The following is a 25,806-nucleotide window of genomic DNA, read 5'->3' as shown; positions in this document are numbered from 1 at the left end:
AGTCTAGTACTTCATCAGTGCACTGCACTCCATCTCCTGAGTGTCTGTGCTCAATAGAATAGGCAAGGCTGAGTGCTGAAAGGGTTAAGGGTTGGGAGCATATTTGGGGCTTGCAAGCGGAAAAGGTGAGAAGACGAACATGAAGAACATGAAAAAGTCAATAACTGAATTTTTATGTAAGGTTGTTGGGAGTAGTAGAGGCCTAGCAGAGGCGGAAACCATTCCCACAAACATTGTCAGCAGCCTTTGCTGCATTCTAACTCTGGCTACCATTCTATTCTTGCAGGTCGGCGGTGGGAGTCTTCCTATGTGGTCCTCAGACTTTGGCAAAGAGCCTGCGCAAATGCTGTCATCAGTACTCCAGCCTGGATGCTAGGAAGGTTCAATTCTACTTCAACAATGAAAATTTCTGAATTATAAGAATAAGGATGGTAGTCTGCATTTAGCCTCTGTATCTTCAACAATTTACTTGGTCTGGTCAGGTTTGGGCAACCACTTAAGGACAGTAACATGTTTCTTTCAAGCCTTGACTCCCTGGTATTCTTTTTTGATTGGGCTCAACTTCTGTCATCACTGAGCTTCATGGACCTAAGAACTTCAGAAGTCACAATAACTGCAAAGCCCATGGATCCTTTCTTGGGAAAACAACTGTAAATCCTTCTGGAATGCCATGATTGAAGCAAGGCTTGATAGGAGACGTGGTTGACAGTTACACAATTTAACCCCAGGTGATTTTGTTGATTCCAAGTGTTACTGTCTCCTGGACTCTGGGTCACATTCTCCTCTCCCTCCCACCCGCAAAGAAGATTTCTAAGTAGGGTGATTTTTTAAAATAAAAATTTATTAAAGAATTAACGACAAAACATAATAATAAGCATAAATAGTAAAACAACGAACATAGAATTACCAAGAACCCAATCCCTATATAACACTATGTACATTCTTACTGCTAAACATGGTCTTATCCAGTGTGAACAGCAATTTATGCTTTACTTATTTTTGCTTGTCAAAAAATGAAGGATTTTCTTCTTTGCTTAATGAATAAATCTTTTGTTACTTTACCTAGGCTCTCCATTTGGGAAAGAAAATCTTGAAAGTATGCTAATCGTAATTGAAATTGTATTATAATTGAAAGTCAGTTATGTTGTCATTAGCTTGCATTGTTCTGTTGGAAATAATTGTGAAAACTTGAACTCCATCTTAGAATGATTATTTAGTCAACAAGGACTCTTTATTGCCATTTTTATCTAGGGGGTTTATTAATGTCTAGTCTTCAAAAAAGATAATTTAAAATTTTGACAACACATTTTTTGGCTCATACGTACCTATTCATTAAGGAATCATTCACCTAATGACATCAGCAAAATGCCTTTTCTTTCTCCTATCGAAATGCTTTTTATTTCTTCCATCCACCTGGCTCTGGGATGTCAGTAGTCACAGTGAAACAGTAGAAGGAAAGAAGATCGGGGCCCTTACAAGAGGAAAAATAATCCACATTTTGTTGTGCCCAAAGACAATTCAAATCACTGGATTTACAAGAATGTTTTTACTGAATCAACATTATAGCACCTATTTCTCTACCATTAAGTGAGCAAAAATGAATAAATGACTGTTTCTAATTATCCAGAAACCTACATGACTTGAAAGATTAGTAAAACCAATTTTTTCAGTCACTAGTTTGAACAAAATAAAGGTAGGTCATGAACTCATGGTAGCTAATTGTGTTTCATTTATTAACTGGACATCAGGAAAAAATACTAATGGATGTTTCCATGGGAATAGATTGGGATACCCCTGCTGTTACCAATTTCCCGGATTTCAGCTAATTTAAATTTAATAAGGCTTTAGGAACATGCACAATGGAACCTTGATGATACGGTTCCTACTAGACAACTGCTGACCAAATTATAGTTTGATCTTCAGTGAGTCTGATTTGGAATCTTAGTGTTCTTGAAACTTATAATGAGTTCCTAAGGAGAAAGGCTGTACTCTTAGTCTTAATGTCTAAATATATTGACACTTCAAGATATGACTGCTGCTAAAATCAACAACATATCAAGGCCTAGAATATTCATGGAAGTAGGCAGAAAAGGTAATGATAATAAATCCTACACATAATCAACATCTAAGCCTGAACTGGGGATGAGCAAGATACCCAGAAAGCTCCTCAGCTGTTTTGAGCAAGTTTTTCTTCCTAGGTTGTAATATCAAGTATCTTATTCAGCAAATTTTTGTTACAGTAAATGTTTATATATCAGAGTAGAAAATCCCTCAATTTTAATGTCTCTCATAAAGTTGATTATCTTTGCATTCTTTTGCTTCACAGGTAAGCAATATGCTATTACATTCTCTAAGCCTATGGCAGGCTTTTAATTCACTTGACCATAATCCTAACCCAGAGGCTAGGACTCTGAGAACATAAATAGGCTCAGGAGTAGTTCCAGTGGAACTTTACTAATTATTAAGGCACCTCTTAACCTCTTGAGGTTGGCCTGATGGAGAGAAATCATGTTTCTCCTTAATGCCACTATGAGAGAGAGAATACTAGGCTGGAAGAGCAATAGGTTAGAGCCAGTGGCACTGATTATGTTCACACCTATTTGAAAGGAAGCAGGCAGGGGCAGGCCTAATGGGCAATCTGACAGCTTATGCTCTACATTTGGTCCTCTTAAAATAAATGAGAAAAATGTAAAAGTTTTAGAGTTTCTATGTTTTAGTTTCCTAGAATAAATTTGGTTACTGGGTAGGGCTGTAGGTTAGTAATTATTTAGAAGGCAGGATGAAATGTATTTTGTTTGATTTCTGTTCAGTGTTTATTTCACCTTGAACATGTGAAAAATTAGTGGCTTTCTTAACTTTTAAGGTTGACTACCCAGACTGAAGAGTTTTAAAACAGACAAGAAAATGTCAACAGTCTCTTGTGTTGTTGACACACTCAAACCAGTGATCATACATCATCTTTGTCTTAACTCTGAACTATGCATGTGAATAGACTTGGTACTGACCAAAAAATACATTCTGATATTTGGATTTTTCTAAACTAAATACACTGCTCTCCTAGGTAGGCTCTTTGCATTGTTGGCCTTCTGACCATTTTACAGCTCTAAGCACATGCTATTGTCTCCCAGTAGACTCAGAAGTTCTAGCAAGCTCTCAAAGGGCAAATATTATTCCTGTTGGAAGCAAACTAAGCAAAAACTAAGTTCCAGAAAACACTGTTTCTGAGAAATTCTCAAATATCATCAAGAAGAATAAATGGTTAACTTAAAAGGAAAAACAGAGCTATGGCAACATAATATTAAAGTACAATACTGCAGTAAGGGTAGAAAACACATGTAAGGTTTCACCCTTTTAAAAGCAAAAAGGTCATGTATATCAATTTGCAGTATACTAAAATTGTGTTCAAAGTTTATTTCAAGTCACAGAAAACATACAAACTAAGACAACAGAATGAACTGATTTTGTTCTGAGAGAAGGTGATGGGAGTCCTCCACCTGGCACCAATTTGAGTCATTCAAGGGTTAGGATGAAGTATCCATCTTTTTGCAACATTTCAACAAAGGTATGGAATTAATTTCCAGATTTGTCGCCAGGTAGTTTTGAAAACCTGTAAGGAAAAGTTGGGAGAAAGCCATCAGAAGTGGAGACAAAGTTCTCTTCCCCAAACATCAGGAAAAAAAATTTAAAGGTGGGGGAGGGAGGCTACACATATGAGCAAATCACCAGGGACAGATCCCTAAGGTGTCTGCCTCTTGCTTCCCCAAAGTAATCATCCCTTACAGCGGAGTTTCTCAACCTCAACACTACTGACATTTAGGGCCAGAGAACTCTTTGTTATTGGGGGATGTCCTGTGCATTACAGGATGTTTAGCAGTATCTCAGGTCTCCACTCACTGAAAGCCAGTAGCACACCATACCCCCTAAAGCTGTGATAACCAAAAATGTCTCCAGACATTTCCAAATGTCGTGTAGGGGGCAAAACTGCCTCTGGTTGAGAACCACTGACCTGATGGTAATGGTACATAAGCCTGTCAGTGACAGCAGAGCTGGATCACAATGAGCAAGGTATAGGACGGAGGGAGAGCCAACATCTCGGCTACAGTATGCACAAATACCAGCAAATACACATTAAAACCTTCCCTGCATAGAACTACATACACAGAACTGCACAGAACTACGTGTGTGTACACACACACACACATACACACACACACACATATTAATGCAGGTTTAGTAAAAATGGTAAAAGGTGAATAAGGTCTGTAGTCTAGTTAACGGTAAGGTACCAAAGTCAATTTCTTCCTTTTGCACTATAAACCAAAAAGGTATGTGTACAACAGCTTCCCAAGATGTTATCATTGCGGGAAGCTAGGGGAAGGGTACACGAGGTTCTTTGTAGTACTTTCCCAACTTCCTGTGAATTTTTAATTATCTCAAAATAATAGATAAAACAAAAAACCTTGCCCTGTGGTTTATGTGCAAGGCTTTAAAATGAGATATCTTATAAGCAAGAATACACAATGAAAGAACTTTCAGAAACATTTTTACCTCTACTATCCCAAAACATAATTTCCTCACATTGTAGGGAATGCCTTCTCTGGCATAAATACATTAGGAAAAGTAAAAGAGAGGAATAGTTGTTTTTTTTTATATATCTATTCCTCTGAATATAACAGGTCTATACTTTTATAGGTCTATAATAGTCTATACTTTTACTGAAGAAAATTGAATGCCTTGGGTATCTGGACTAAAAGTGCTGGTCATACTGAAAGTCTACTCCATCCATCTACAACAGCTTCCCATTAAAGTTCAGTCATTTAAAGTCTAGATACAGATATAATGCACATTTCCAGTTTGGATGTTTTAACAACATTACAAATATGGATTAAAATACAATATATTTAGTAAAGACTGCTAGTTAGTGTAAATGAGTTCACTGTCATATCATATGATAATACATGGATGGGAATTATAATAAAGATGGAATAAAAAGCAGAAATTCAAAATGTGATATTCCAACTGATATTGGGACAATGTACATTTTAAACTGTTCTTAGAAAGCAGAATTGTTTATGAAATACAAGATGTTGGGGAAAAATTTTTTAAAAAGAAACGCCAATACATGTAATCAATTTAGGTCACATGACTATGTTTCTTTTTACCTGACTGATGAGCAAGAAAAATAAGGGCAGCAGTGTACAGCAACCTCTAAAATGTACAGGGACTGATGGCGATGGTGGACATTCACTACCTTAAATTATGTGCTGTAATAGTTTAACCTCAAAGTATTCAATGTAAAATAAATACTGGAAACTGAATGCTTATACGTTTTATTGAAATGGTTTGTATTTTCTTCATTTTGATGGGGAAATATTTTATTTATTTTATTTATGTTATTTTATTTTGGAATAAAATAACAACTGATTCTGGAGGAATATACGATCAAACTATATTTAGGGGTTATGTCTAGGGAATGAGATTGAGAGGGCAGAGCTTTTACCCTGAACTTTCTACATTTCTGTATTTGATTAATTTGGTTAAATTGATCATACGTCACTTTTGTCATTAGGAAAGAAAGGTTAAATTAGATTACAATCCATTCAATAACTGAACAAATGCCTATTGCCTTCCCCTGTCATGATAGGGACTGAGCTACTGAAGGGTGAAGGGTCTAGCCAAGAGGAGTGCAGGCCTTGGAGAGTCCTGTTGGTTAAGCTTGAAAGTATATATCCCAAATGCACAAGGAGCTTGTCTGACTCAGGCAGGGTAAGTCTGCTCACCTTTTAAGGCGCTCCAGTAGATTTCTGTATTTGTTCCTTTAAGATCAGGATACTCTGCCTCTGCTCAGGAGGCAGCATGGCGATCTGGTCTGCAGTTAGTTGAAGAACCTGCATGATCAAAGCAGCCTGTGCAGAGGAAAAAAAGGTAGTGAGTTTTAATGATGGCAGCTAAAAAAACACCACCAGCTTCTGTCCAAAAAGGAAGGATAGAGGAAGGATAGTTCACACACAAAAAACAGCAGGCCAAAAAAAAAAAATCAAACCAAACCAAAGAAAAAACCAAAACCAGCTGGTGAGAAAAGGCACGATGAAAAACACAAGTACAATGCCTAAGATCAGAAGACTCAAAACACACCCTCATGAACCCCAAATTCTTACAGACTAAGGTGACACCTGTGAGCCCTGGGAAGTCTACAGTTTTTAATCCTGCTTTAAAAGTTTCTCCTGGGACTTCCCTGGTGGCACAGTGGTTAAGAATCCGCCTGCCAGTGCAGGGGCCATGGGTTCGAGCCCCGGAGCGGGAAGATCCCACATGCCGTGGAGCAACTAAGCCCATACTCCACAACTACTGAGCCTGTGCTCTAGAGCCCACGAGCCACAACTACTGAGCCTGCGTGCCACAACTACTGAAGCCCACGTGCCTAGAGCCCGTGCTCTGCAACAAGAGAAGCCACCGCTATGAGAAGCCCGCGCACCACAACGAAGAGTAGCCCTCGCTCGCGCAACTAGAGAAAGTCCGCGCACAGCAACGAAGTCCCAATGCAGCCAAAAATAAAATAAATTTAAAAAAAAAGTTTCTCCTTTTCACAAGTTTTAGCTTTTCCATCAGATATGAGCTCCCTACAATGGTCAAATATAGAAACAGAAAGATATGCTCATGGGGAATCTGCTATTGTTTTTAGGGATAAGGTAAAAAAGGGAGGAAGAAAGGGATTTGGATTTCCAGGTCAATCAGGCCTGCACACAAAAAATCTACTGGCAGATGACTCGAAATGTAAGATAAGCTGCCATTCACATACATCCATTTAAGAATTTTAGGACCAAGCCCACAGATTTTCAGGTGACAAGATCATAAAGAGTTCTAAGAGTAAAAACATCATTTCCAAAGGGACTCTGAAGACCCAGGACCTCCACATGGTGACTGTGAAAAGAGGACTCCAAAAGACTTGTGCATATGGAGGCAGCTGGACAGCATTACTTACCTTCTCATGGTCCTGCGGAGTGACTTGGTTCTGGCCAGGACTAAAGCCACCAGGCTGGCCTCCACCCTGAATGCTCGCTCCTTGCATGCCCGCTCCCTGCATGACTGGGACCTATGTGCACAGAGAGAGATGAAGAGAGATTTTCGGTACTTCTCATTTAGGTAACCAGAAGCCAGTAATAACAGCAATATGAAAAAATACCTGATTGTGGATATGAGTTAAAAAAGCAAATTAATGACTCTGAAGATCATTTCCTACTGTTAGCATCAGCAGAAGGCAGGGTTTAGCCAGAGATCAACTAGCAAGTTGACAAATTTCTTACAATAGCTCCAGCATCATCAACAAGTATCACACGGCACAAGTGGATACCATCGAATCAAGCAAAATTCAGCCACATAAGCACAGCGGAAACTGAGAGCATTCTAGAAACTAGCACACAGTGGAAACAGAAACGAAACCTGACAGAGTCTAGAATAATGTATGCTGGTCCACTGGGGAAGCTACATTCACAGGGATACCGCCTACCTCTAGTTCAATCAGACACAGGCCCTATGCCACAAGTAAGGCAGAGATGATCATAAGGGCAGAGGCAGAGAGGAGATGGGAAGGCCTCCAGGGAAAGGACTACTATTAGCCTAACATTTGCTTTTTATAACTTTCCTCAGAGAATATGCAGCAGTTGCTTTCTGTTACATACAGACCAAGAAACACGACTGACCTGAGTTAACAAAGTGCAGTTATATCATGCTTACTGGTACTTAAGATCTTCGACGGGTTCAATGTTTTGGAAGACAACCAGAACCCAAGGAAAAGGCCTCAGAGCACCTAGAATAACTGTTAAAAGGTCCCTATGCTGGATTTATGTTCACACTCAGGCATTCACCCAGAGCTTAGGTGGTACTCTTATTAAATACAAATTGTTAACAAACATGTTACCTGCTTCCCCAGCAGATGAGAAGCAGCAAAGCATGAAAGAAATGTGGATAAACCATTAGGAGCAGATATCATGACAGCAATGTGAAGAGCCAGGTGACAAACTGACAGTGAAGGATACCAGAAACCAAAACAGGAGATGCTATGCTTTCTATCATAGCCTATACAATAATGGGTACATTTAATGATGACCCTGAGTAATCAAAAATGATCAAAATAATTTTTTGTATCCTGTTTAAGAAGAGAAGGAAGTATAGTACACTTTATAAATGATTTTTCATTACAATAGTTTAAAAACTTGGTTGAATAATTCTATTATCTGGAACATTCATTTGGATGCATTAACTAATTTCCCAAAGACACCAGAGACATGAAGCATTAGTACAGCTTTGTACAGATTGCTAGAATATTATCACTTTCTGTTCTTTATCAATACTGAATCCAGAGACCAGTCTGAACCTTAATGAGCTGTTACAGACCTGAAAAATGGATGAGAATAACCTTTTTGAAGCTTCAGTCAATACTAATTTGAGGTACTGTAATGTGATCTAACCATTTAATAATGGCCATTTAAAGTTTCCAGAAGAGCCTGTTCTAGGCTCTCAAGTAATAATACAGCTGACCACATATCCAGGTTTGCTAAGACAGTCCCAGTTTAAGCTTCTGTCCCACAGTAATTACTAACAGCACTCTCAAATGTGTCCCTGTTTGGATAGTAAGTTATATAATCACCCTAGTAATAATAAGCCTTTTACCAACAAGTTTCCAACAAGGTGGACTGAAGTTAATTTCAAAATTTGATTTAAAATTATGAGTTAAGGACATAGTTAGGTTAAAAAACAAGGTGAAGAACAGTGAAAGGAGGAAAAAGAATACACGTATATTCATATTTGCAAAAATAAGAATATATATTCTTATTTGCTAGAAAGATACATTATAATAAAAGTGATTATAGGAGATGGGGGTCACAAGGGAGACAGGTATGAGGAGGAAGTGAGGTTCTTACTGTGTATCTTTTGTACATGAGTGAATGTATTTTATATATTTATTTATAAGTAAACATATTAAACAATTTTTAAAAAGTTTGAAGATAAAATTATTTTCTCTACCTCAGATCTAATTGGCTTTATAGAATCTACTAATGAAAACTATAATAAACGTAATATTAGAGTAATGAGTTCGAGTACTAGCAGATAAAGGAGCAAGAAATTATTGATACATGGTCTTCCAACCATTATTTTCGACATCTTTCTCCAAAGAATTATTGACAGAACTATATAAGGACATCATGTAGTTATTTGTTATTTATCTCCCCACTAGAATATAAGCTCCATGGGGGCAGGACTTCGTTTTGTTCACACTGCTATATCCCCAGTATCTATAGCTCTGTCTGGTACATAGTAGGTGCTCAATAAATATGTGTTGAACGACTGACTGAAAGCATAAAACCCATTTTTATTATGAGGCTACTGACCATAGAGGGTATGATAAAAATCAAAGCCCACAAACACATTTTTTTTTAAAGTGAAACTTGAAAAACAATAGAAAACAGTTTTTTCCTACACATACCAGAAAACAACATATTCATATTTCATATTAGAGAGGAGGGATAGACACACATATACAACGTGCAGATAACAAGACAGAGTAGCATAGCGAAAAAAATAGTGGGTTCTATTCCTTGCTCTGCCACTTTTTAGTTGTGTGAATTTGGATAAGTCACCTGAATTCTTGGGTCTCAGTTTCCAAACTTATAAAATGAGAGAACTGGGTGACTGACATGTTCCATTCCAGCTCTGACAATACAGTTCTCTCTCTTGTGCATACACACACACACACACACAAGGGGAAGTAAGGCACAGAAGCATATGGAAGAGAGAAGAGATAAAGAAGTACATAGAGGAAGGAGGAAGTCACATCGAGGAAAAATGAAGGTGGAAGGGTTAGAGTGAAACGAAGGTGTTAGCGGAAAAACAAAACAAAACAAACCAAACTCAGAGGGAAGATACACATGTACTACCTCCCCACAACCAACTGGAGGGTAAAAAGGATGGAGATGAGAACACATAGACAATCATAGACCACCATTACACGTAGCTGGAGAAAGCCAAATAAAGAGAAAGAAGAGATAAGAATTTAGTTGCACAGCTTTTAAGACAAGCATTAGTAAATTGCCTTTCAACTCCACTGTTCACTTTAGGCTATGTGATGAAAGTAAATTAAAATAGATTTCTGCAAACCTAAGATCAGCTAAATGACCACTAATAGCTCTTCATATGCTCTAATGCAGTGGTTCTTAGAGTTATACATTTGAATCATTTGGGGGAGATTTTTCAAATTATCCATGCCTAGATTCTACTGATGTGCTCTCTATCCCCTAAAATCAGGGATTCTGCTCTGAATGGAATTTGAAATTGTGGGACAAGGTTACACTTTCGGACTATAATCCTGGTAGTCAGAAAACCACCACCCTAAGGAACAGAGAAACTAAAGGAAGGGAGATTCTAATCTTCCCCAAAGAGCTGAGAAAACAACCCAAATCAGAAAGCAGTAATAATCAGCCTCAATAATCAATTCCTGAATAGATCAAGATTTCACATAGAAGTGAGAAGTGAGTGTTACATATACCTGTCTGGATCCCTGGGGGCCAACTGTCCCCATGTTAATTGGACTGGGACCCTGGATTCCACTAGGTATAGGGCCTCTAGGGCCTGGGACTGGGCCCCTTGTATCCATGTTTCTGGCCTCCATCCCTCTGACGTCCATTGCACGGGCCTCCATTGCACGGGCCTCCATTGCACGAGCCTCCATCGCACGGGCCTCCATCGCACGGGCTTCCAATCCTCTAGCATCTAATCCTCTTGCCTCCATCCCTCGTGCATCTATGCCTCGGGGATCTCTTCCACCTATAAAAACAGTTGCAAGAAAACCACTGGGTAGCTACCCACCTTTACTGCAAGAATAACCAACAATCAAATAAAGCATTCTGTATCCCAGATTGGAGCCTAAGACAGCATGTTCATCACGAGCCCACAACTACCAGTCAGTCTTGTGACGTGGTTTCCCCTTACCTCTGCCATCCAATGGTGGACCCCTCTGATCTAGCATGGGTCCTCTTGGCTCTGCCATTAGAGGTCTGGGCTCAGCTAATGGCCCTCCCCGCATCTCATGTGGGGGTGGGCCACGGCTGTCATGGCCAGGGACATGGTGCATGGGCGGACCCTGATGAGGTGGTCCCAGGTAACCTCTAGAGACGGAGAAAAAAATGTTATATTTCAAAACAGAACAAAACAATAAGAAAAAAGTGTCAACCAGAAGATCAGTACAATTAGATAAAGAGCTGATGCAAACATCAGTCTACAAATGCTAAGAGAATAACACAAAACAGGTCAAAGAAAAGCTATTGAGATGTAAATCCATGTATTCTAGAATTTCGTATTTGGTCAGGGCACTCAAGTTAAGGAGGAATGAATGGATATCCATTATATATAACGAATACGCAGTAGGGTGCTTAAGAACATGGGTTATTGTATGGGTTCAAATCTAGGCTCTATCATTTATTAGCTGTGTGATCTTGGGCACATTTGCTTAACTTCTCTAAGTCTCAGTTTCTTCATCTGTAACATGGGACTGATATCAGTATCAATCTCACAGGACTGTTGTGTGGATTTAGTGAGATGATCTCAGTAAAGTACTCAGAGCAGATTGAGAGGCATAATCCCCACTAATATCAATTATTATTATTATTGCTATTACTAGTATTACTACTAACAATAAGCAATATAAGTTTTTCCTGTTTAGACATGTGTGCTAGAATTTCCAATTTCTGAGGATGGAGTAGCAATGGTTAGTTCAAAATGACATACTCAACTACATAGTTCTGCCCAGGAAGTGCTTCATCTTGGACAGTGGCCATGAATATTTATTTATCTTTTGAAGTAAGCAAACAGGCACAACTGGTATGAAAAGACTTGGTTCTCAAAGCAAGGGGAAATTCTGATTCCTCCAGTCTTTTCCTTCTGTGTCAGTGCTTACCTAGGCTCTACCTCTCCAGTTACAGAAAGTAAAGTGCCTCCGCGTGGGTCATTTGGAGCGTCTCCCAACAGACCTCGAGGAGTTGGGACGTTGGCAGGCAAGGGCCCACGCTGCATAGCTGCTCTGGGGTCTTGCATCGGCACTGACAGGGAAACAAACGGGGAGGTACTGCTGTGAAGGACATGTAAGGCAAGAAGAAATGACTCTATATACCACTGACAACATAGTTCAGACCCCTTAGAGTGGGTGAAACCTCACCACAACAGACTTCTCTTGCAGCTCAAGAACAGAAGCAGGGTGTAGGCAGAATCTGTTCCATGTCAGAGGTATGGATGGAATTATGTAAAGAATAAACTGGGGAGCAACCTGCCAAGGCCTAGCACTGCAACCTGAAGAAACTTAGGCTTCTGGCTTTGCTTATAATCAATCTTACTTCAAGGACCAGAGTCACAAAAGAGAGGTAGGGTCTTGGCATATGTGAACACTGCCATGGCTCTGCAAGAACCTGCTGTCTCCTGACAGACTGCTATTCCATCCAAGCCTCCTGACACCAGTAGGGAGGGAGTACAGCCTCAGACAGATGCCCATATCATCCATGTTCTCTGCCCTGTGTGAAGAGGTCAATCTTAGGCTTGTGGCCCCAAAAGGAAAAAATGAAAAAACAAAAAACCCAAAACACTACCCTTCTGGGTTCCGAACGTGAGGATGACTGCCAAGCAGCCCTTGACCTCTCAACGTCCCACCCTGAACACCACAAGCAAAAGGAAACCCGCAGATACAATGGGTACCTTGAACTCGCTCAATTGATGCAGGCCCGGTGGGTCCCACGGGCGAGTGCTGTAGGGTTCCTAGGTGAGCAGTAAGTTCAAAAGGAGAAAGAACAGACACTTAAAATAGCTTGCGCACACATGCAGAGGCACACAGACACTGGAGATTTACACATATAAGTTAAAGAGCCAAGAGTTCATTAGCTTGCCCTGGGCTACAAAATCTTCCTAAACTATATGAGCTTCTTTGGGATCTGAAACTGTTCTGCTTTGATGAGATTGCTTCCTAAGGTAAAACGTGTGGGCCACTGATTTTATCTGGGCAGGAATAACCAGCCACTTTCAATTTACACCTCTCCTACTAGGATTCCCCTTAAATCTTATGATACTATGAAAAAGAGAAACAAAATATAAAAAGGATGCTTCTGAAACTCCAGTTAGGCAAAGAAGGTAAACATATTTTCATAAGCAAAAAATGAAAGAAATTGCACTGAATCTGGAAGGCAAGATTTATTCTGGAAAAGCCCATTAACAGAAGTGGCACAGTATTATTTTTGTCATAATTTAAAGCACAAAAATTTCTGCTATCAAATGGGGAAATGCAGTGAATGAACTTTAGACAAAGAAAGAGAATATTACTCCTCAAGAAGTACTCTGCCACTGTAAGTTTTTGATAAACAAACATCATGACATCAGCAAATAAAGACTAATAAGATGACAAGGGCGCCAACACTAAACAAAGGTGGCGGAAGGCAAGAAAAAGTCTCTTCTTAAACATCTCATTGTCTCTTTTCAACATTACAAATGTGTAAAAGAAGCATGGATTGCAGGAAAAGAATGACAAACTGGGTACAAATGAAAGATTCTTGCTTCCTCTGCTGGGTACTAAAGGAAAAGTATAAAAGAAAAGTCTCATTTTGTCTCTTCATGAAGACATCCTTGATATACCTTCAAAACTCAAGTCATTTCCCTTTGTTGACCAGAAAGGTGAAGATAACTGTATCAAGAAGGAAGATGTCTTTTGGAAGTATGTATTAAACAAAGTTTGATTTATTGATGGCTGGGGGAGAGGTAGAGGTATGACGGAAACTTCTAATTCCTTCTCACTACTGCAAAAATACTTTGGGGCACATACACGATCTACTGATAGCGGCCAAGGGGGGTGGGGCACAACAGCATAAAAGCATGGTCTGCTCAGATGAGATGTCTGGATGAAGAGCTTGTTCCACTGTCAATTGCCTGACAAGATTATTAGCTCTGTCACTTAAGCAGCCAATATCAGTATACAAACCACAGACTAGGAGTATAGTGCATAGGCCTATATCTTAGTATTTTGCTTAAAAAAAATGGGTTTTGGGGAATTCCCTGGCGGTCCAGTGGTTAGGACTCAGCACTTTCATTGCCGTGGCCCAGGTTCAATCCCTGGTTGGGGAACTAAGATCCTGCAAGCCACATGGTGTGGCCAAAATAAATAAATTTAAAAAAGTTTTTTTAATGGGTTTTACTTATAGACCATATGCTAATAAGAAGTAACTTAAGCTTCCCTACACTTGTCCAAAGCAGTTCTTTCTCATCACAAGGACACACTGAATAAGAACAGAAGACATTGGAAGGAAACAGAAGCAGTGTGATTGACAGAAAGAGGACAGATTTCAGAGTCAGAGACTTTGGAATCTTAGCTCTGCCACTTATTAGCTGGAAAAGAAGACGAATGCACCAAGCCCAGGCCACGTTACTCAGATACCAGTATTTACTTACCATGTCCCCTTGAGGAAGTAACTCAGAACTCTGAGCTTCCAGCTCTTCACCTGAAAACTGAGGTGCTGCCACCTAACTCACAAGGTTGTTTATGAAAATTAAAGTGCATGGCCTATAAGATGCACTCAGTTTTACTGTTAGTTCCTTCTGTTTTCTCACTCTCTCTCTTCCTGATGTTGGTTTCAACCGAATCACTGCATTTTCTTTTCTTCAAACTCCAGTAACATAGAGAAATAACGTGGACATTTTGGAGCGGCTGCCACTGTGGTATCCAGTGTTACTGCCACAGTATAACATACACTTACCAAGCAGGCTTCATAGATCTTTGACCCCCTCCCAGTTTTCTCTGGGGTTGAAATTTAGTCTTCCACATACCCAGTCACATATTACATGGTCATAATTAAAATTCCTTACTCAGATCTCCATAGAGGGAGTGAGAACATGTAAGTAGAGGCATTAAACTATCAGGAAAAGGTGACATAAATTAAATAGAAACAAAGGATCCATTTGCTTCATCATCAATTCTTGTAGAGCTGGGCTCTGAATCACTAGAAGTCAAGACAGTGCTGCCCAACAGAATTTTCTGCAATGATGGAAGTGTTCTATATCTGCAATATCCAGTATGGTATCCACTAGCCACACGCGGCGACTGAGCACTCAGAATGTGGCTACTGTGAATGAGGAACTGAGTATTACATTTTACCTAATTTCAATTTAATTCAATTTAATTAATTTAATATTTGAATAGCCACATGTGGTTAGTGGCTGCCATATCTGATAGTGCAGATATAGAACATTTCCAAGTCTAGTCCACATTAATCGGACATTAATATTTATTTACCTTGTCCCCGCTCCATGGACACTGGTCCATTTCCTGGCATTCCAACCTGGGCCTGCATTCCTCCTAGAAGATAAAGGGCAGGAAAGAAAAACAGAAATTAGGACAGTGGGGAAAAAATCTGGACAGTGGCTGAGTTAACAAATTTCCTCTTTCTGCCCCACAAGCAGAAACCTATAAAGGAAGATCATAACTACCACTAAACAATGCAGTTATACAGAAGATGGAGTTTGTTACTGTACTTTAGCCTTTGATGACAGAAAAGTGAGTTAAAGAAGAATTCGCAATCTCACTAGTTACCAAAACCTTGGCAGGGAGTTCTGTAATATAGAACAACGGCACTTACCCACGTACCTCCTCCCACAGGAGGCACTAATGTTTCCAGTGTACTTTGTAAATGGGTGGGTATACTGTTGCAGTTTTGACAAAGATTTGTGGGGGCACGCCTGGCATTTTATGAGAAGCCAACAGGGATACTAGATGTCCTGCAACATATGAGACAGTTCCGCAAAATCAAGGATTACCCTGTCTTGCAAAACTTTCAAACGTCTTGCTAAACATTCACACAAATGGAAACCTTTTTATAGTCATCTGAACTTAAAACTTGTCTGTTTTATTTGTAAACAAAGCGCTTCTTTGCCCAGTTTTTACACACACACACACACATTGAATTTTCCAAGAATGCAATTACTGAGTAAATTATGGGTATTGTATCTTGTTTTGTTAAGAACTTTACCAAGAGTTTTCATTTTCACCATTCAGAAAATCACATCATCAATGTCAACAGTCCTTGTGGTATCTGAATTGCCAAAACAACATACCTGGGTCTGTCTTTTAGTTTTATAGTATTGGTGCAAGCATCTGACTGCTATTTATTGTTTTCTAGTGTAGTTGTGCTTGAGTACTTGTGTATTTATAATATTCTTTTACTATAAATTAATTTCCTTTTACTTCTCCTTTATATTATAGTTAGGGTAACTATACTGATTTTTTTTGGAAGCCATGTTAAGTATGCTATGTCACCTGTGCATTTCATTTCAGGATAGTAAAGGGTCACTGCAAGATATGTTACAAAAAGGAGCCACTGGGTCTAATAGTGTTGAGAATGACAGGTCTACTCTAACCAGCAGGGGTATGATTGCTATACAAAGACTAGACATGTACCATAAGTCCTTGTCTGGTCCTTCCCACATAGCAATAATTCTGTTTTCCTCAAAGGAACAATATATGCTGCGAGTGGGGAGAAAAGACAAGCTGAACTGTTTGCAGTTCATTAATACTCACCTAAAATACCCAAGTACAATACATGTCACATTCTCTTATCCCACTTAACATGCCAGGAACCAAAGAGCCATGAATTAAGAACCTGAGTCTCTGCTAGCCCTACCAATGCTACTAAGTAATTGTCATTTTGAACAACTGATTTGATAAAATTAACATACCCTCAGGCTTCCGCATCTGTAAAGTGAACGAGTTTATCTAAACAGTGTTTTCTCAGAATGTGGTCCGCAGACCAGCAGCGTCAGCATCACCAGACTTGTCAGAACTGCAAAGCTCAGGGCCCTACCTCAGACCTGCTGAATTGGAAAGTCTGGGTGTGGAGACCAGCAATCTGTGTTTTAATAAGCCCTTCAGGTGATGCTAATACACACTAACATTTGAGGTCTAAATGATTTCAAAGCTCTCTTCTAGCCATAACATTCTATGATTTATTCAGACCACTCATCAAAACAATACAAAAATTTAGGATCTGAGGAAAGCAATGGCAGAAGGCAACATAGGTAATTTATCATACTACACTATCACATAATGGCACTTTTATCTATATGGACTAGCTTCCCAGAAGTGGAATTGGTGGGTCAAAGTGTATATGAATTTTTAATGTGAGACTACTTTCTTAAAAGGCTGAAAAACTTCACATTTCCACCAGCAATGTATACTACCACTCTCCCCACCAATATTAAGTGTCATCTCTGAAACTTTTGCTCGTATGATGGGTTTAAGTAAAGTGAAATCTCATTATTTAATTTGAAATCCCCTGAATGTAAATGAATGTTTTTGTTGCCATTTGGATTTGCTCTTCTATGATGTGCTCTTCTATAAAGTGCCTACTCATTTCCTTTGCCTACTTTTCTACTAGTTTGTTCCCCCTTCTCATCAACTGCCAAAGAGCTTTGTACAGGGTATCTCAAAAATTGTAGTGAAGTTTTAAGTTTCGATAACTTCAGAACTATAAATGCTACAAACGCATAAAAAATATCACTTGAAAATTCAATTATTTAAGTTCCTTTTACACTTACTTTCAACTTTTGTATTTATTAATTCCCTCTTCTTGGTACCTTGGTTTTTTAAAAAAATTATTTTTCTAATACTTTAGAACTAGCAGAGTTCCTTTATTCTTTAATAAGGCACTTAAGGGTATTCATTTTCTTTTAAGTACTTCTTTCACTATTTCCTGCACTTTTTTGTATGAAGTGTACTACTTTTTGTTGTCTTTTAGATAATTTATAAATTTTTTATTTCCTCTTTAATTCAAGGATTACCAAGAATATGTTCCTTAACTTTACAAGTAAAGGTTTTTTCCAGTCACCTTTTAATTATTTATTTCTAACTTTATTGGCTTATAATCAGAGAATGCAGCCTGTAAAATCTCTACATTTTAAAATTTGTTTTCATTTTATGGCTAAGTACAAGGTCATTTTTTAATGGGGGGGAGTATATTCTCCAATCAGAAGATATAAGGCTCCCTCTCTATATTAAATCAAGCTTATTGATTCCATTATTTTATTTCTCAACATCCTTACTTATTTTTTGTCTACAGATTTTTTTGTTAAAGTGTGGTCTACAGATGACAATGATCCACACTGTATGTTAACAGTTCGTGACTGTTAACTACAGAAATGGAGAGTAGACACTTTTATAGCAACTTGACATTGCTGTGACATCCAAGTGCATGACGTGTACTTGTCTCACTGAACAGGGTATAGACCAGTTTGGGTGTTTTTCAACTCATGTAATGAGCTGCATATGTCATGGGTTGCACACTTGTCATGTGTAGTAGGACCACATTACAACTTCTGATATTTTAAGGTAAGCTAGGTACCTATAACACAAAAAAATGTATAAAACACAGAATCTATTTCTTTCAATGAAAGATAATTTAAGTTTAATGGTAACTCTATAGGATAAGTGAAAATCGTGAGTTTGCTGAAATTTATTTGAAAATCCCTTCTCCCATTCCCTGTCAATTTAGCTCTTTAGACTGGTTTCTCTATAAACCAGAACAATTTAAGGCCAAATTATTGCCCATTAGTTGTGTTGTAGTCAATCTAACCCAGATTAGATAAATTAACAAGAAGTGAGTTTGTTGTACAAAAAACTTTAAATACTGATACACATCATATGTTCATACTGGTGTTTTATATGAGGAATCACTTATTTCACCCATAACTTTTTAAGTTATGATTGTTAAATGACGAAAAGCTACAAGCGTAATATTAATTCCTATATACACAATTTTAGTGAACATATTAGTTTTTAGAATTCTTTGTTCCTTTTGTTGTTTGGTCTAATTATATTTCATGAAATCCAATGTTATGTTTGTTACATATAATAACAAATGTGACCAGGCATTTTGCTTCTGGTTTTTTTCCCGCATGTATTTTTTAACCTAATCTGACAGTCTGGCTTTTAGTGGGAGAATTCAGTCCATTCACATTTAGCAGAATAATGACTATATGAGATTTTATTCCTTCTACCTTAACTCTATGTTTATTATTACTTACTTCACAATGTCATTTCCTTTTCTCTGTATTTGCTGGCTTGGTCTAGTTTCCATTCATTCTATTTTTCCCCTCGTTAACTTGGAATTTTACTGTACTTTTCCAATTTACTGTTCTTTCCTCTGCTCTCATAATCAGACATATAGGATGTGTATATGAGAAATCAACTATTGCTTCCACCTAGGATATATACTGCCAGAGCTATACATTAATTTAATATCAAGATCTCGTTGCCACATAATAATTTGGCTACACTATGCCATTTGCTATAACAAAACTCTAGCAAAATACCAAAACGGTGAAAATTCTAAATGAAAACGTACCTCCAGGAGCTAAGGAACCAGGCCCAGGTCCTGTTACAGTGGCTGGTATCTGCCCTGGTGCTGCAACTGCAGCCTGCAGAGAAGCTTGCATCAGAGGAGGTGCGCCATTGACATGCATTCCACTCTGACCAAGAGAAAAACCAGAGTATGTATATGCCTCTGTGAAGACTCAACACACAAAGTCTATGACCTTAAAGAACTCTTCAAATTGACACCCCCAAATATTCTACCAAATACCCTTTTCTGACAGCATGACTCATGCAGCATTAGATTTATAACACACTTTGAACAGAAGCTGCAATACATGCAATGAGCCTGGTTACATAGAACACGATTACGACAGACCATATTATAAAAGCAGAGATTGACAAGTCTTATCTGTGTGGTGAGGCCATATATAGCACCTATTTGTTGACTTAGAGACGAGGGCCTGGCAGTAAAAGTTTTTTTAAAAAATGCTTTGAATGCAAGAAGAAAGAAATGAGGACTTAAAAAAAAAAAACCAGAACTGCTGGTAGTCTACATTTTTAAGATGGAAAATTTTCTTTGACCAATCTTTTCTCATCGCTGTCCTCAGAAATAATTCTAGTTGGGAGGGGGATGTAAAATTTTTCTAATGCTACATTAAAGCTCCTGGAGAAAAAGGGAATGTTATGTTTTCATTTGTGCATTCCCAAAAGAACTGAGCAGTCCCTTGGAATAGAAAAATAAAAACTAAGATATATATAAATGTTTTAAAAATCACATATATTCTCAGAGAACACAAACAAAACTCTAGAAAAGAGGAAACTGTATAGTGAGGTGGTTAAGAGAAAACAGGCTATGATGTCAGACAGAATCAGGTTCAGATACTGGATTTGCCACTTAGATTGTTATTTTTGGAGCAGTTAACCTCTCTGGACCTTAATTTATTTCCTTTCTATTTCTGAAAAAGTATTTATTGAATCAGAGCAGGGGATGGTAAACTATGACCCATGGGCCAAATCTGGCTCACTGCTTGGTTTCATAAATAGTTTCACTGGAACACAATCATGCACATTTGTTTATGTACTGTCTGTGGTTCATTTCACACTCCAATGGCAGAGCTGAGTAGTTAAGACAAATTCCACGACCTGCAAAGCCAAAAATTATTTACTATTTGGCCATTTAGAAGATGTTTGCTGACCCTCACCATAACTTTGTATGAGCCATCCAAGTTGTTTACCTCTGCCAATCTAACAGGTGAAAAATGATAGCTTATTGTACTCATTCACATTTATCTTATTTTGAGGTTGAATACTTTTCATACATTTAATATATATTTGTATTTCCATTCTTATGAACTGTTCATGTCCATTGCATAGTTTTCTACTGGGTTATTGGTAATTTTCTTACTAATTTATAGGAGGTGTTTTTTAATATGAAAAATTTCAGACATATTAAGTTGTATAGAGAATAAAATAACCATACAGCTTAGGAAACAAATCACATATATAATTGAAATCTCCTGTATGGTCTTCCCCATTGCATCCTGTATCCCCTTCTTAGACAACCACTTAAGAATTCTTATAGATGTTTCGAAATTTTATGTAAACCATTACATACTAAACTTATTCTTTGCAACTCACTCAACATGTTCTTGGGATATGTACAGACACATACATCCTGTATTTTGGAAATATTTCCACATTCACTTATTTTCACTTCTGTATGGCATTATGTTTTTGAGTTACCTGTGTTGATACCATGTATCCTAGTTCATCTTAACTGCTATATGAAACTACATTTTTGAAAGTCATTCATGGTGACACATGTAGTTTATTTAACTGTTGTAGAGTATTTCATTGGATAAATATACCACATTTTCCCCATTCTTTCATTGCTGTACATTTAGGATGTTTCCAATTTTTCACTATTAAAATGTGGCAATAAACATTCTTGAATATGACTAACGGCCCTTAGGTAATCAGCCTGCTGTCCATCACGTGTGTGGCAAATACTTTTTCCCAATTTGTCATTTGTCTTTGGTGTTTATTTCTTTTTCTCTGTACAGAAATTTTTCAGTTTTCAAATATACCAATTTTTCATGGCTTCAGGGTTTTGTGTCACACTTGGAAAATAAGCTTTACTTTCTTCATCAGTAAGAATGGAGATGTGAAGAGTGCCGACCTCATACAACTGCTCTAAGTATTAAATGAGATAATGTATATGGAATAACAAAGTGCCAACCACAGTGCCACACATGCACATACACACAAAATCAGCTTATAAAAAAAGGGCATAAAGGAAGGATCTCTGTTTTACAAACTTGGCACTAAATCTGTATTCATTCAGATGTCATGTACTCTGCAACCCTGTTAACTGCTTTTATGCCTGGAAACTGAAATTATCATCTCTGGCTGCTCACCATTCTTCTTCCAATATATCCTCCTAAAATGAAAATGACATTTTCAAGGCAGTTAAAAAATGTTAAGGGATAAAGTCCTACCAAAGACTGGGCCTGAGGGGCCTGAGGATTCTGCTGGTTCATCGACACATTGGATCCTGAGCCAGGTCCGGCGCTGTGGACTGTCTGAGGGTTGCCTGCAATCAGTGTTGGGATATTTGTCTGGCGGTGCAGAATTTTCTAAAAAGTGAAAAGACAAATCTATGAGCTGTCTGTTTCCACCCCACTCAAGGTTTACCCTAGCATTTCCATAAAAGAACCAGAAGCACTCACCAAGGCAATTTCTGGATCCACAATTCTCATCACTACCTGGGCTTGTAGCAAAGCATAAGCCAGTTGAGGGTTCTGAAGCAACATGTTTCGTGCTTCCTGAGGACTATTCTGGACACAGAGCTGTGAAGATAAACAGATTCATCATCAGGTTCAAAACTTATTACCTAGAAACTGACAGTGATTTAGAGCTATTCCCATCTGAGAAATGTAATATTCAAGAGATTTTTAAAGCTATTATCAGTTTTTACATAGCACACAAAATCTTGGTCATGGCAGGCAAGAGAAGGAAGAGGCATTTCAAATACCATAATACCACCATTTAGGAAAAAAGCCACATTTTAACATCTACATTTGATATCTATGGGCCACAAAAACCCTGCCAGATTGTGTAGGTGTGTTTGTGTACAAAAAATGGAAAGCTCTTTGTACAAAATATACAATACACTGTGCACATATGTAATACTGAAGGTGCAAGAAATGTTGGTCAACAGGCACACTTTCTATTTGAGCTCAGGAAATCATTTCCATTAACTCAATGTTAATTTCCATTAACATCAATGACTCCTTGAAGAGTTGATATGCTATGATTTTCCATAACCTAATGCCTACTCTTACCTTCATTTGTTTCATCAGCTCAAACATCTGCTCTGGTGGAAGACTGGCAACTGCTTTGCTAATGGACTCAGGGGCATCCTCAGGACTGATGGTCTCTCCATAAGGTGACTCAATGACAGGGGCACCAGTGCCAAGGCCTGATTGGGAAGAAAGTACAAAAACATTAAGGAGGCAAATTAAAGAGCTAAATCATTTCAAGTATCTACTTTCCAGGGTTGCTGTAAGGACCTGTAGATAACTTTAAATTTTCTGGAGCTTAGAAATTAGTGACTTCAGGACTTCCCTGGTGGCGCAGTGGTTAAGAATCCGCCTGCCAATGCAGGAGACACGGGTTCAATCCCTGGTCTGGGAAGATCCCACATGCCACAGAGCAGCTAAGCCCGTGTGCCACAACTACTGAGCCCACGTGCCACAACTACTGAAGCCCACGTGCCTAGAGCCTGTGCTCCACAATAAGAGAAGCCACCACAATGAGAAGCCTGTGCACTGCAACAAAGAGTAGCCCCCGCTCAGTGCAACTGGAGAAAGCCCATGCACAGCAACGAAGACCCAACACGACTAAAAATAAATAAATAAATAAATATTTTAAAAAAAGAAAAGAAATAAGTGACTTGCAAGTCTTTTATTTCTGTGGAGGAAAGTGACAAAGTATATTTTCTACTCTCAAAGGAAAGCTGAGACCAGGATTGTATAGGTGAACAATGTTAACATAAATTAGGGACTAGGGATATCCATTTCCTTTCACAAGTCATTTCAGAAGCAAAAGTTTCAAATAGAAAAAAATTCTAATTTCAAAATGGAATTTCTGGATCTATTACCTCATGAAAAAAGCCATGAGAATGCCTCAGTATCCCCATCAGTTACAGATCTGGCAACATAATTACAGGAGTGGCAAACACTAATGACAGACATAGTTAACATAACTAATGGCGTGGTAAACCTGTAACTCATCTTCAACTGGAAATGAACTCCTTGGCAATGGAAGGACTTAAATCAACTTTACCTTATTTCTCAAAGATACACACTTCCCTAATACAGGCACCTCAGGTGGGTCAGGTAAAGAAGCTGTGTGGCTGACAACCATTTCAGCAGATGCTAAAACATATCATTAAGTGGAAAATCTTCATTGTTACATCTTTACTAACTCATGTTGCACGCAGCTTGGGTTTATACTCACTCTTCAGCTCTTCTTTGTTCTTTTCGCTGGCAGCATTGTCCACTCGAAGTGCTCTCCCACTGAATTCACGCCCATTTAGGTTTCGCATGGCACTAAGTGCTGTCTCCTGGTCTTGGTATTCACAGAAGCCATAACCTTTTGGCTTTCCTGTCTCCCTATCATATACCAACCTGGAGAGCAGAACCAAGTGTCAGGCACAAATGTTACATACACACAGGGTTCCCACTAACATTGCCATGTTCTAATTTGATCATGACAAATAAGACAAATAACCTTATCGCTCTGTCTCACTGAAATATTTTTTACACATCTTTTTAAGTGAAAAAAATGTATCTTTTATTAAAAATGAATGTGAATTGTATGGTATGTGAATTACATCTCAATAAAGCTGTTACAAACAAGAAGAATGCATGTGAAAACTCACCAGTAAAAGCCTTGCCATTATTACTAAGGGCCAAATTTGTGGTGATTTTAAAGAAACTTCCACCAAGTGGTAAAAGGGGATCTCACCTGAAACTAACAACAGGTCCAACCTCAGAAAAGATGTCCTTTAATTGCTCTTCAGTAGCCTCATATGGAATGTTCCCCACTAAGGAAGAAAATAGATAACATATCAAAATTCTGAGTTTGTAACCTAGATCTTTAGTGAGAAAGTATCTACATATATCACTGCAAATTTAACAACTGGTTCAAATACAGTTGTTACAAATACAGCGTTCCTCCAATCCTGGTTCCAGGGTACTCCCTTAGACAAGATTTCAATCCTGTCTGCTGACTTTATTTACAAGAGAAATAAACCACTTAGATTAAACACAAAAGGTGTAGGCACTCCTAAGTATCAGTTCTCAGACTTAACTGACATGTGTTAGATTTTCCTTAACTATGGTGAAAATAAATACTTAGGCATTAGTATTTACCTGAAGGTGTTTAAGTCTTATCAATAACTACTAAAAATGTCAATATTATAATTTTTAAAGCCGGCTCATATGTCCGTATTTCTACATACACACGCACTCAAAGGAGAATGACCATGAATGTACTGGAGGATGTTTAAAAATTGTTGTAACTCAACTATACTTCCGTAAAAAAAAAATTATTCTGAACTGTTTTGTCATGTTCCTTCCAAAAGATGCTTTAAAATCACCACACATACTTTAAAATAAACAACTTATTTTGGTTGAAAAGATTACTCAGAATAGACTCCACCCTCTTTAAAATTTCTTCCATGAGGTCTTAGTCGTTCATTCATTCATTTATTTACAATCCACCTTAAGACGCCGGGTAGTCGCTACCACTAATGACGAACTAAAATGTAACGGGTAAAAAGCAGAGGATGAAAGTCCTTATGAGAGGGCGGGAAGTGGACACAAGGATCTATACCATCAGCACACAACCTGTATTTTGGGACAGGGGGTGAGAAGTAGTACGGGACAGTTGCCATGAGCCCTCACTTCTGGATAATAATTGAAGCTCATGAAAAGAGAAACGCATATAAGCTGAACGCTGGTTTAACTTCCTCAGCCACATGGTGAAAAGGCTGCGAAACCTCGGGGGAAGGGGAGCATCACTTTGCCCACGAGTCCACCAGGCTGGCCACCCCACGGGATAGGCAGGTCGAGCTGCAAGCCCGACCCATTACCAGCTCCCGCAGAGATTTGTGAGGTGCAGGGGGGCATTGCTCGCCGATCCCTGTCTTTTTCTGTCCCTCCCCGATGCTTGGCTCCACCGAATTCCTCTCACCGAACACCGAACGTAGAGAACGATCCACCGCAGGGTCTCTCACAGTCAAACCCGCCATCGCTCTCTCCCAGCGGCTTCCGGTGCGCCAGAGCACACTTCCGTACGGCGCGTGAGCCCAGCGCCGAACACGCTTCCGTACGGCGCGTGAGCCGGAAACT

The 25,806-nt window shown here is 38.7% G+C and overlaps 2 protein-coding genes across 4 annotated transcripts in view; one reads left to right on the top strand and one right to left on the bottom strand.

Moving 5' to 3' along the window:
• NOX1 (NADPH oxidase 1) overlaps positions 1-1,709 on the top strand; it is a gene marked incomplete at its 5' end in the record, with an annotated part of 28,953 nt that extends 27,244 nt beyond the window's left edge. The window contains 1 exon segment of the mRNA XM_082445685.1: positions 287-1,709. Coding sequence (XP_082301811.1) covers positions 287-413 — 127 coding nt within the window. The 3' untranslated portion in view covers positions 414-1,709.
• Positions 821-25,806, bottom strand: CSTF2 (cleavage stimulation factor subunit 2). Of its 3 annotated transcripts, none has more exons than XM_082447602.1 (15): positions 25,649-25,806; positions 24,419-24,497; positions 23,909-24,078; positions 22,732-22,868; positions 22,117-22,236; positions 21,886-22,023; positions 19,419-19,542; positions 15,317-15,379; positions 12,739-12,798; positions 11,951-12,092; positions 10,987-11,162; positions 10,544-10,821; positions 6,983-7,093; positions 5,781-5,906; positions 821-3,607 (listed from the first exon to the last, which is right to left on the bottom strand). In XM_082447602.1, the coding sequence occupies exons 1-14, from the start codon at positions 25,704-25,706 to the stop codon at positions 5,784-5,786; spliced, it is 1,779 nt and encodes a 592-aa protein (XP_082303728.1). In that variant the 5' UTR covers positions 25,707-25,806; the 3' UTR covers positions 821-3,607; positions 5,781-5,783. The 3 variants fall into 3 exon arrangements, with proteins under 3 accessions (XP_082303728.1, XP_082303729.1, XP_082303730.1); XM_082447603.1 differs by having other exon boundaries at positions 25,548-25,652; XM_082447604.1 differs by lacking the exon at positions 12,739-12,798.

Source organism: Balaenoptera physalus (genome assembly GCF_965194825.1).
Source record: "Balaenoptera physalus genome assembly, chromosome: X".
NCBI classification, from domain to species: domain Eukaryota; kingdom Metazoa; phylum Chordata; class Mammalia; order Artiodactyla; family Balaenopteridae; genus Balaenoptera; species Balaenoptera physalus.
Note: the sequence above shows the minus strand (reverse complement) of the source record. Positions and strands in the feature narration are given on the sequence as shown.

Excerpts from the sequence above, each read along its gene's own strand:
- CSTF2 (XM_082447602.1), bottom strand. The coding sequence starts at position 25,706 with ATGGCGGGTTTGACTGTGAGAGACCCTGCGGTGGATCGTTCTCTACGT. Across the intron at positions 24,079-24,418 it reads GGACCTGTTGTTAGTTTCAG|GTTGGTATATGATAGGGAGA; the intron begins GTGAGATCCCCT and ends TCTGCTCTCCAG. Across the intron at positions 22,869-23,908 it reads GAACAAAGAAGAGCTGAAGA|GCCTTGGCACTGGTGCCCCT; the intron begins GTGAGTATAAAC and ends CTTCCCAATCAG.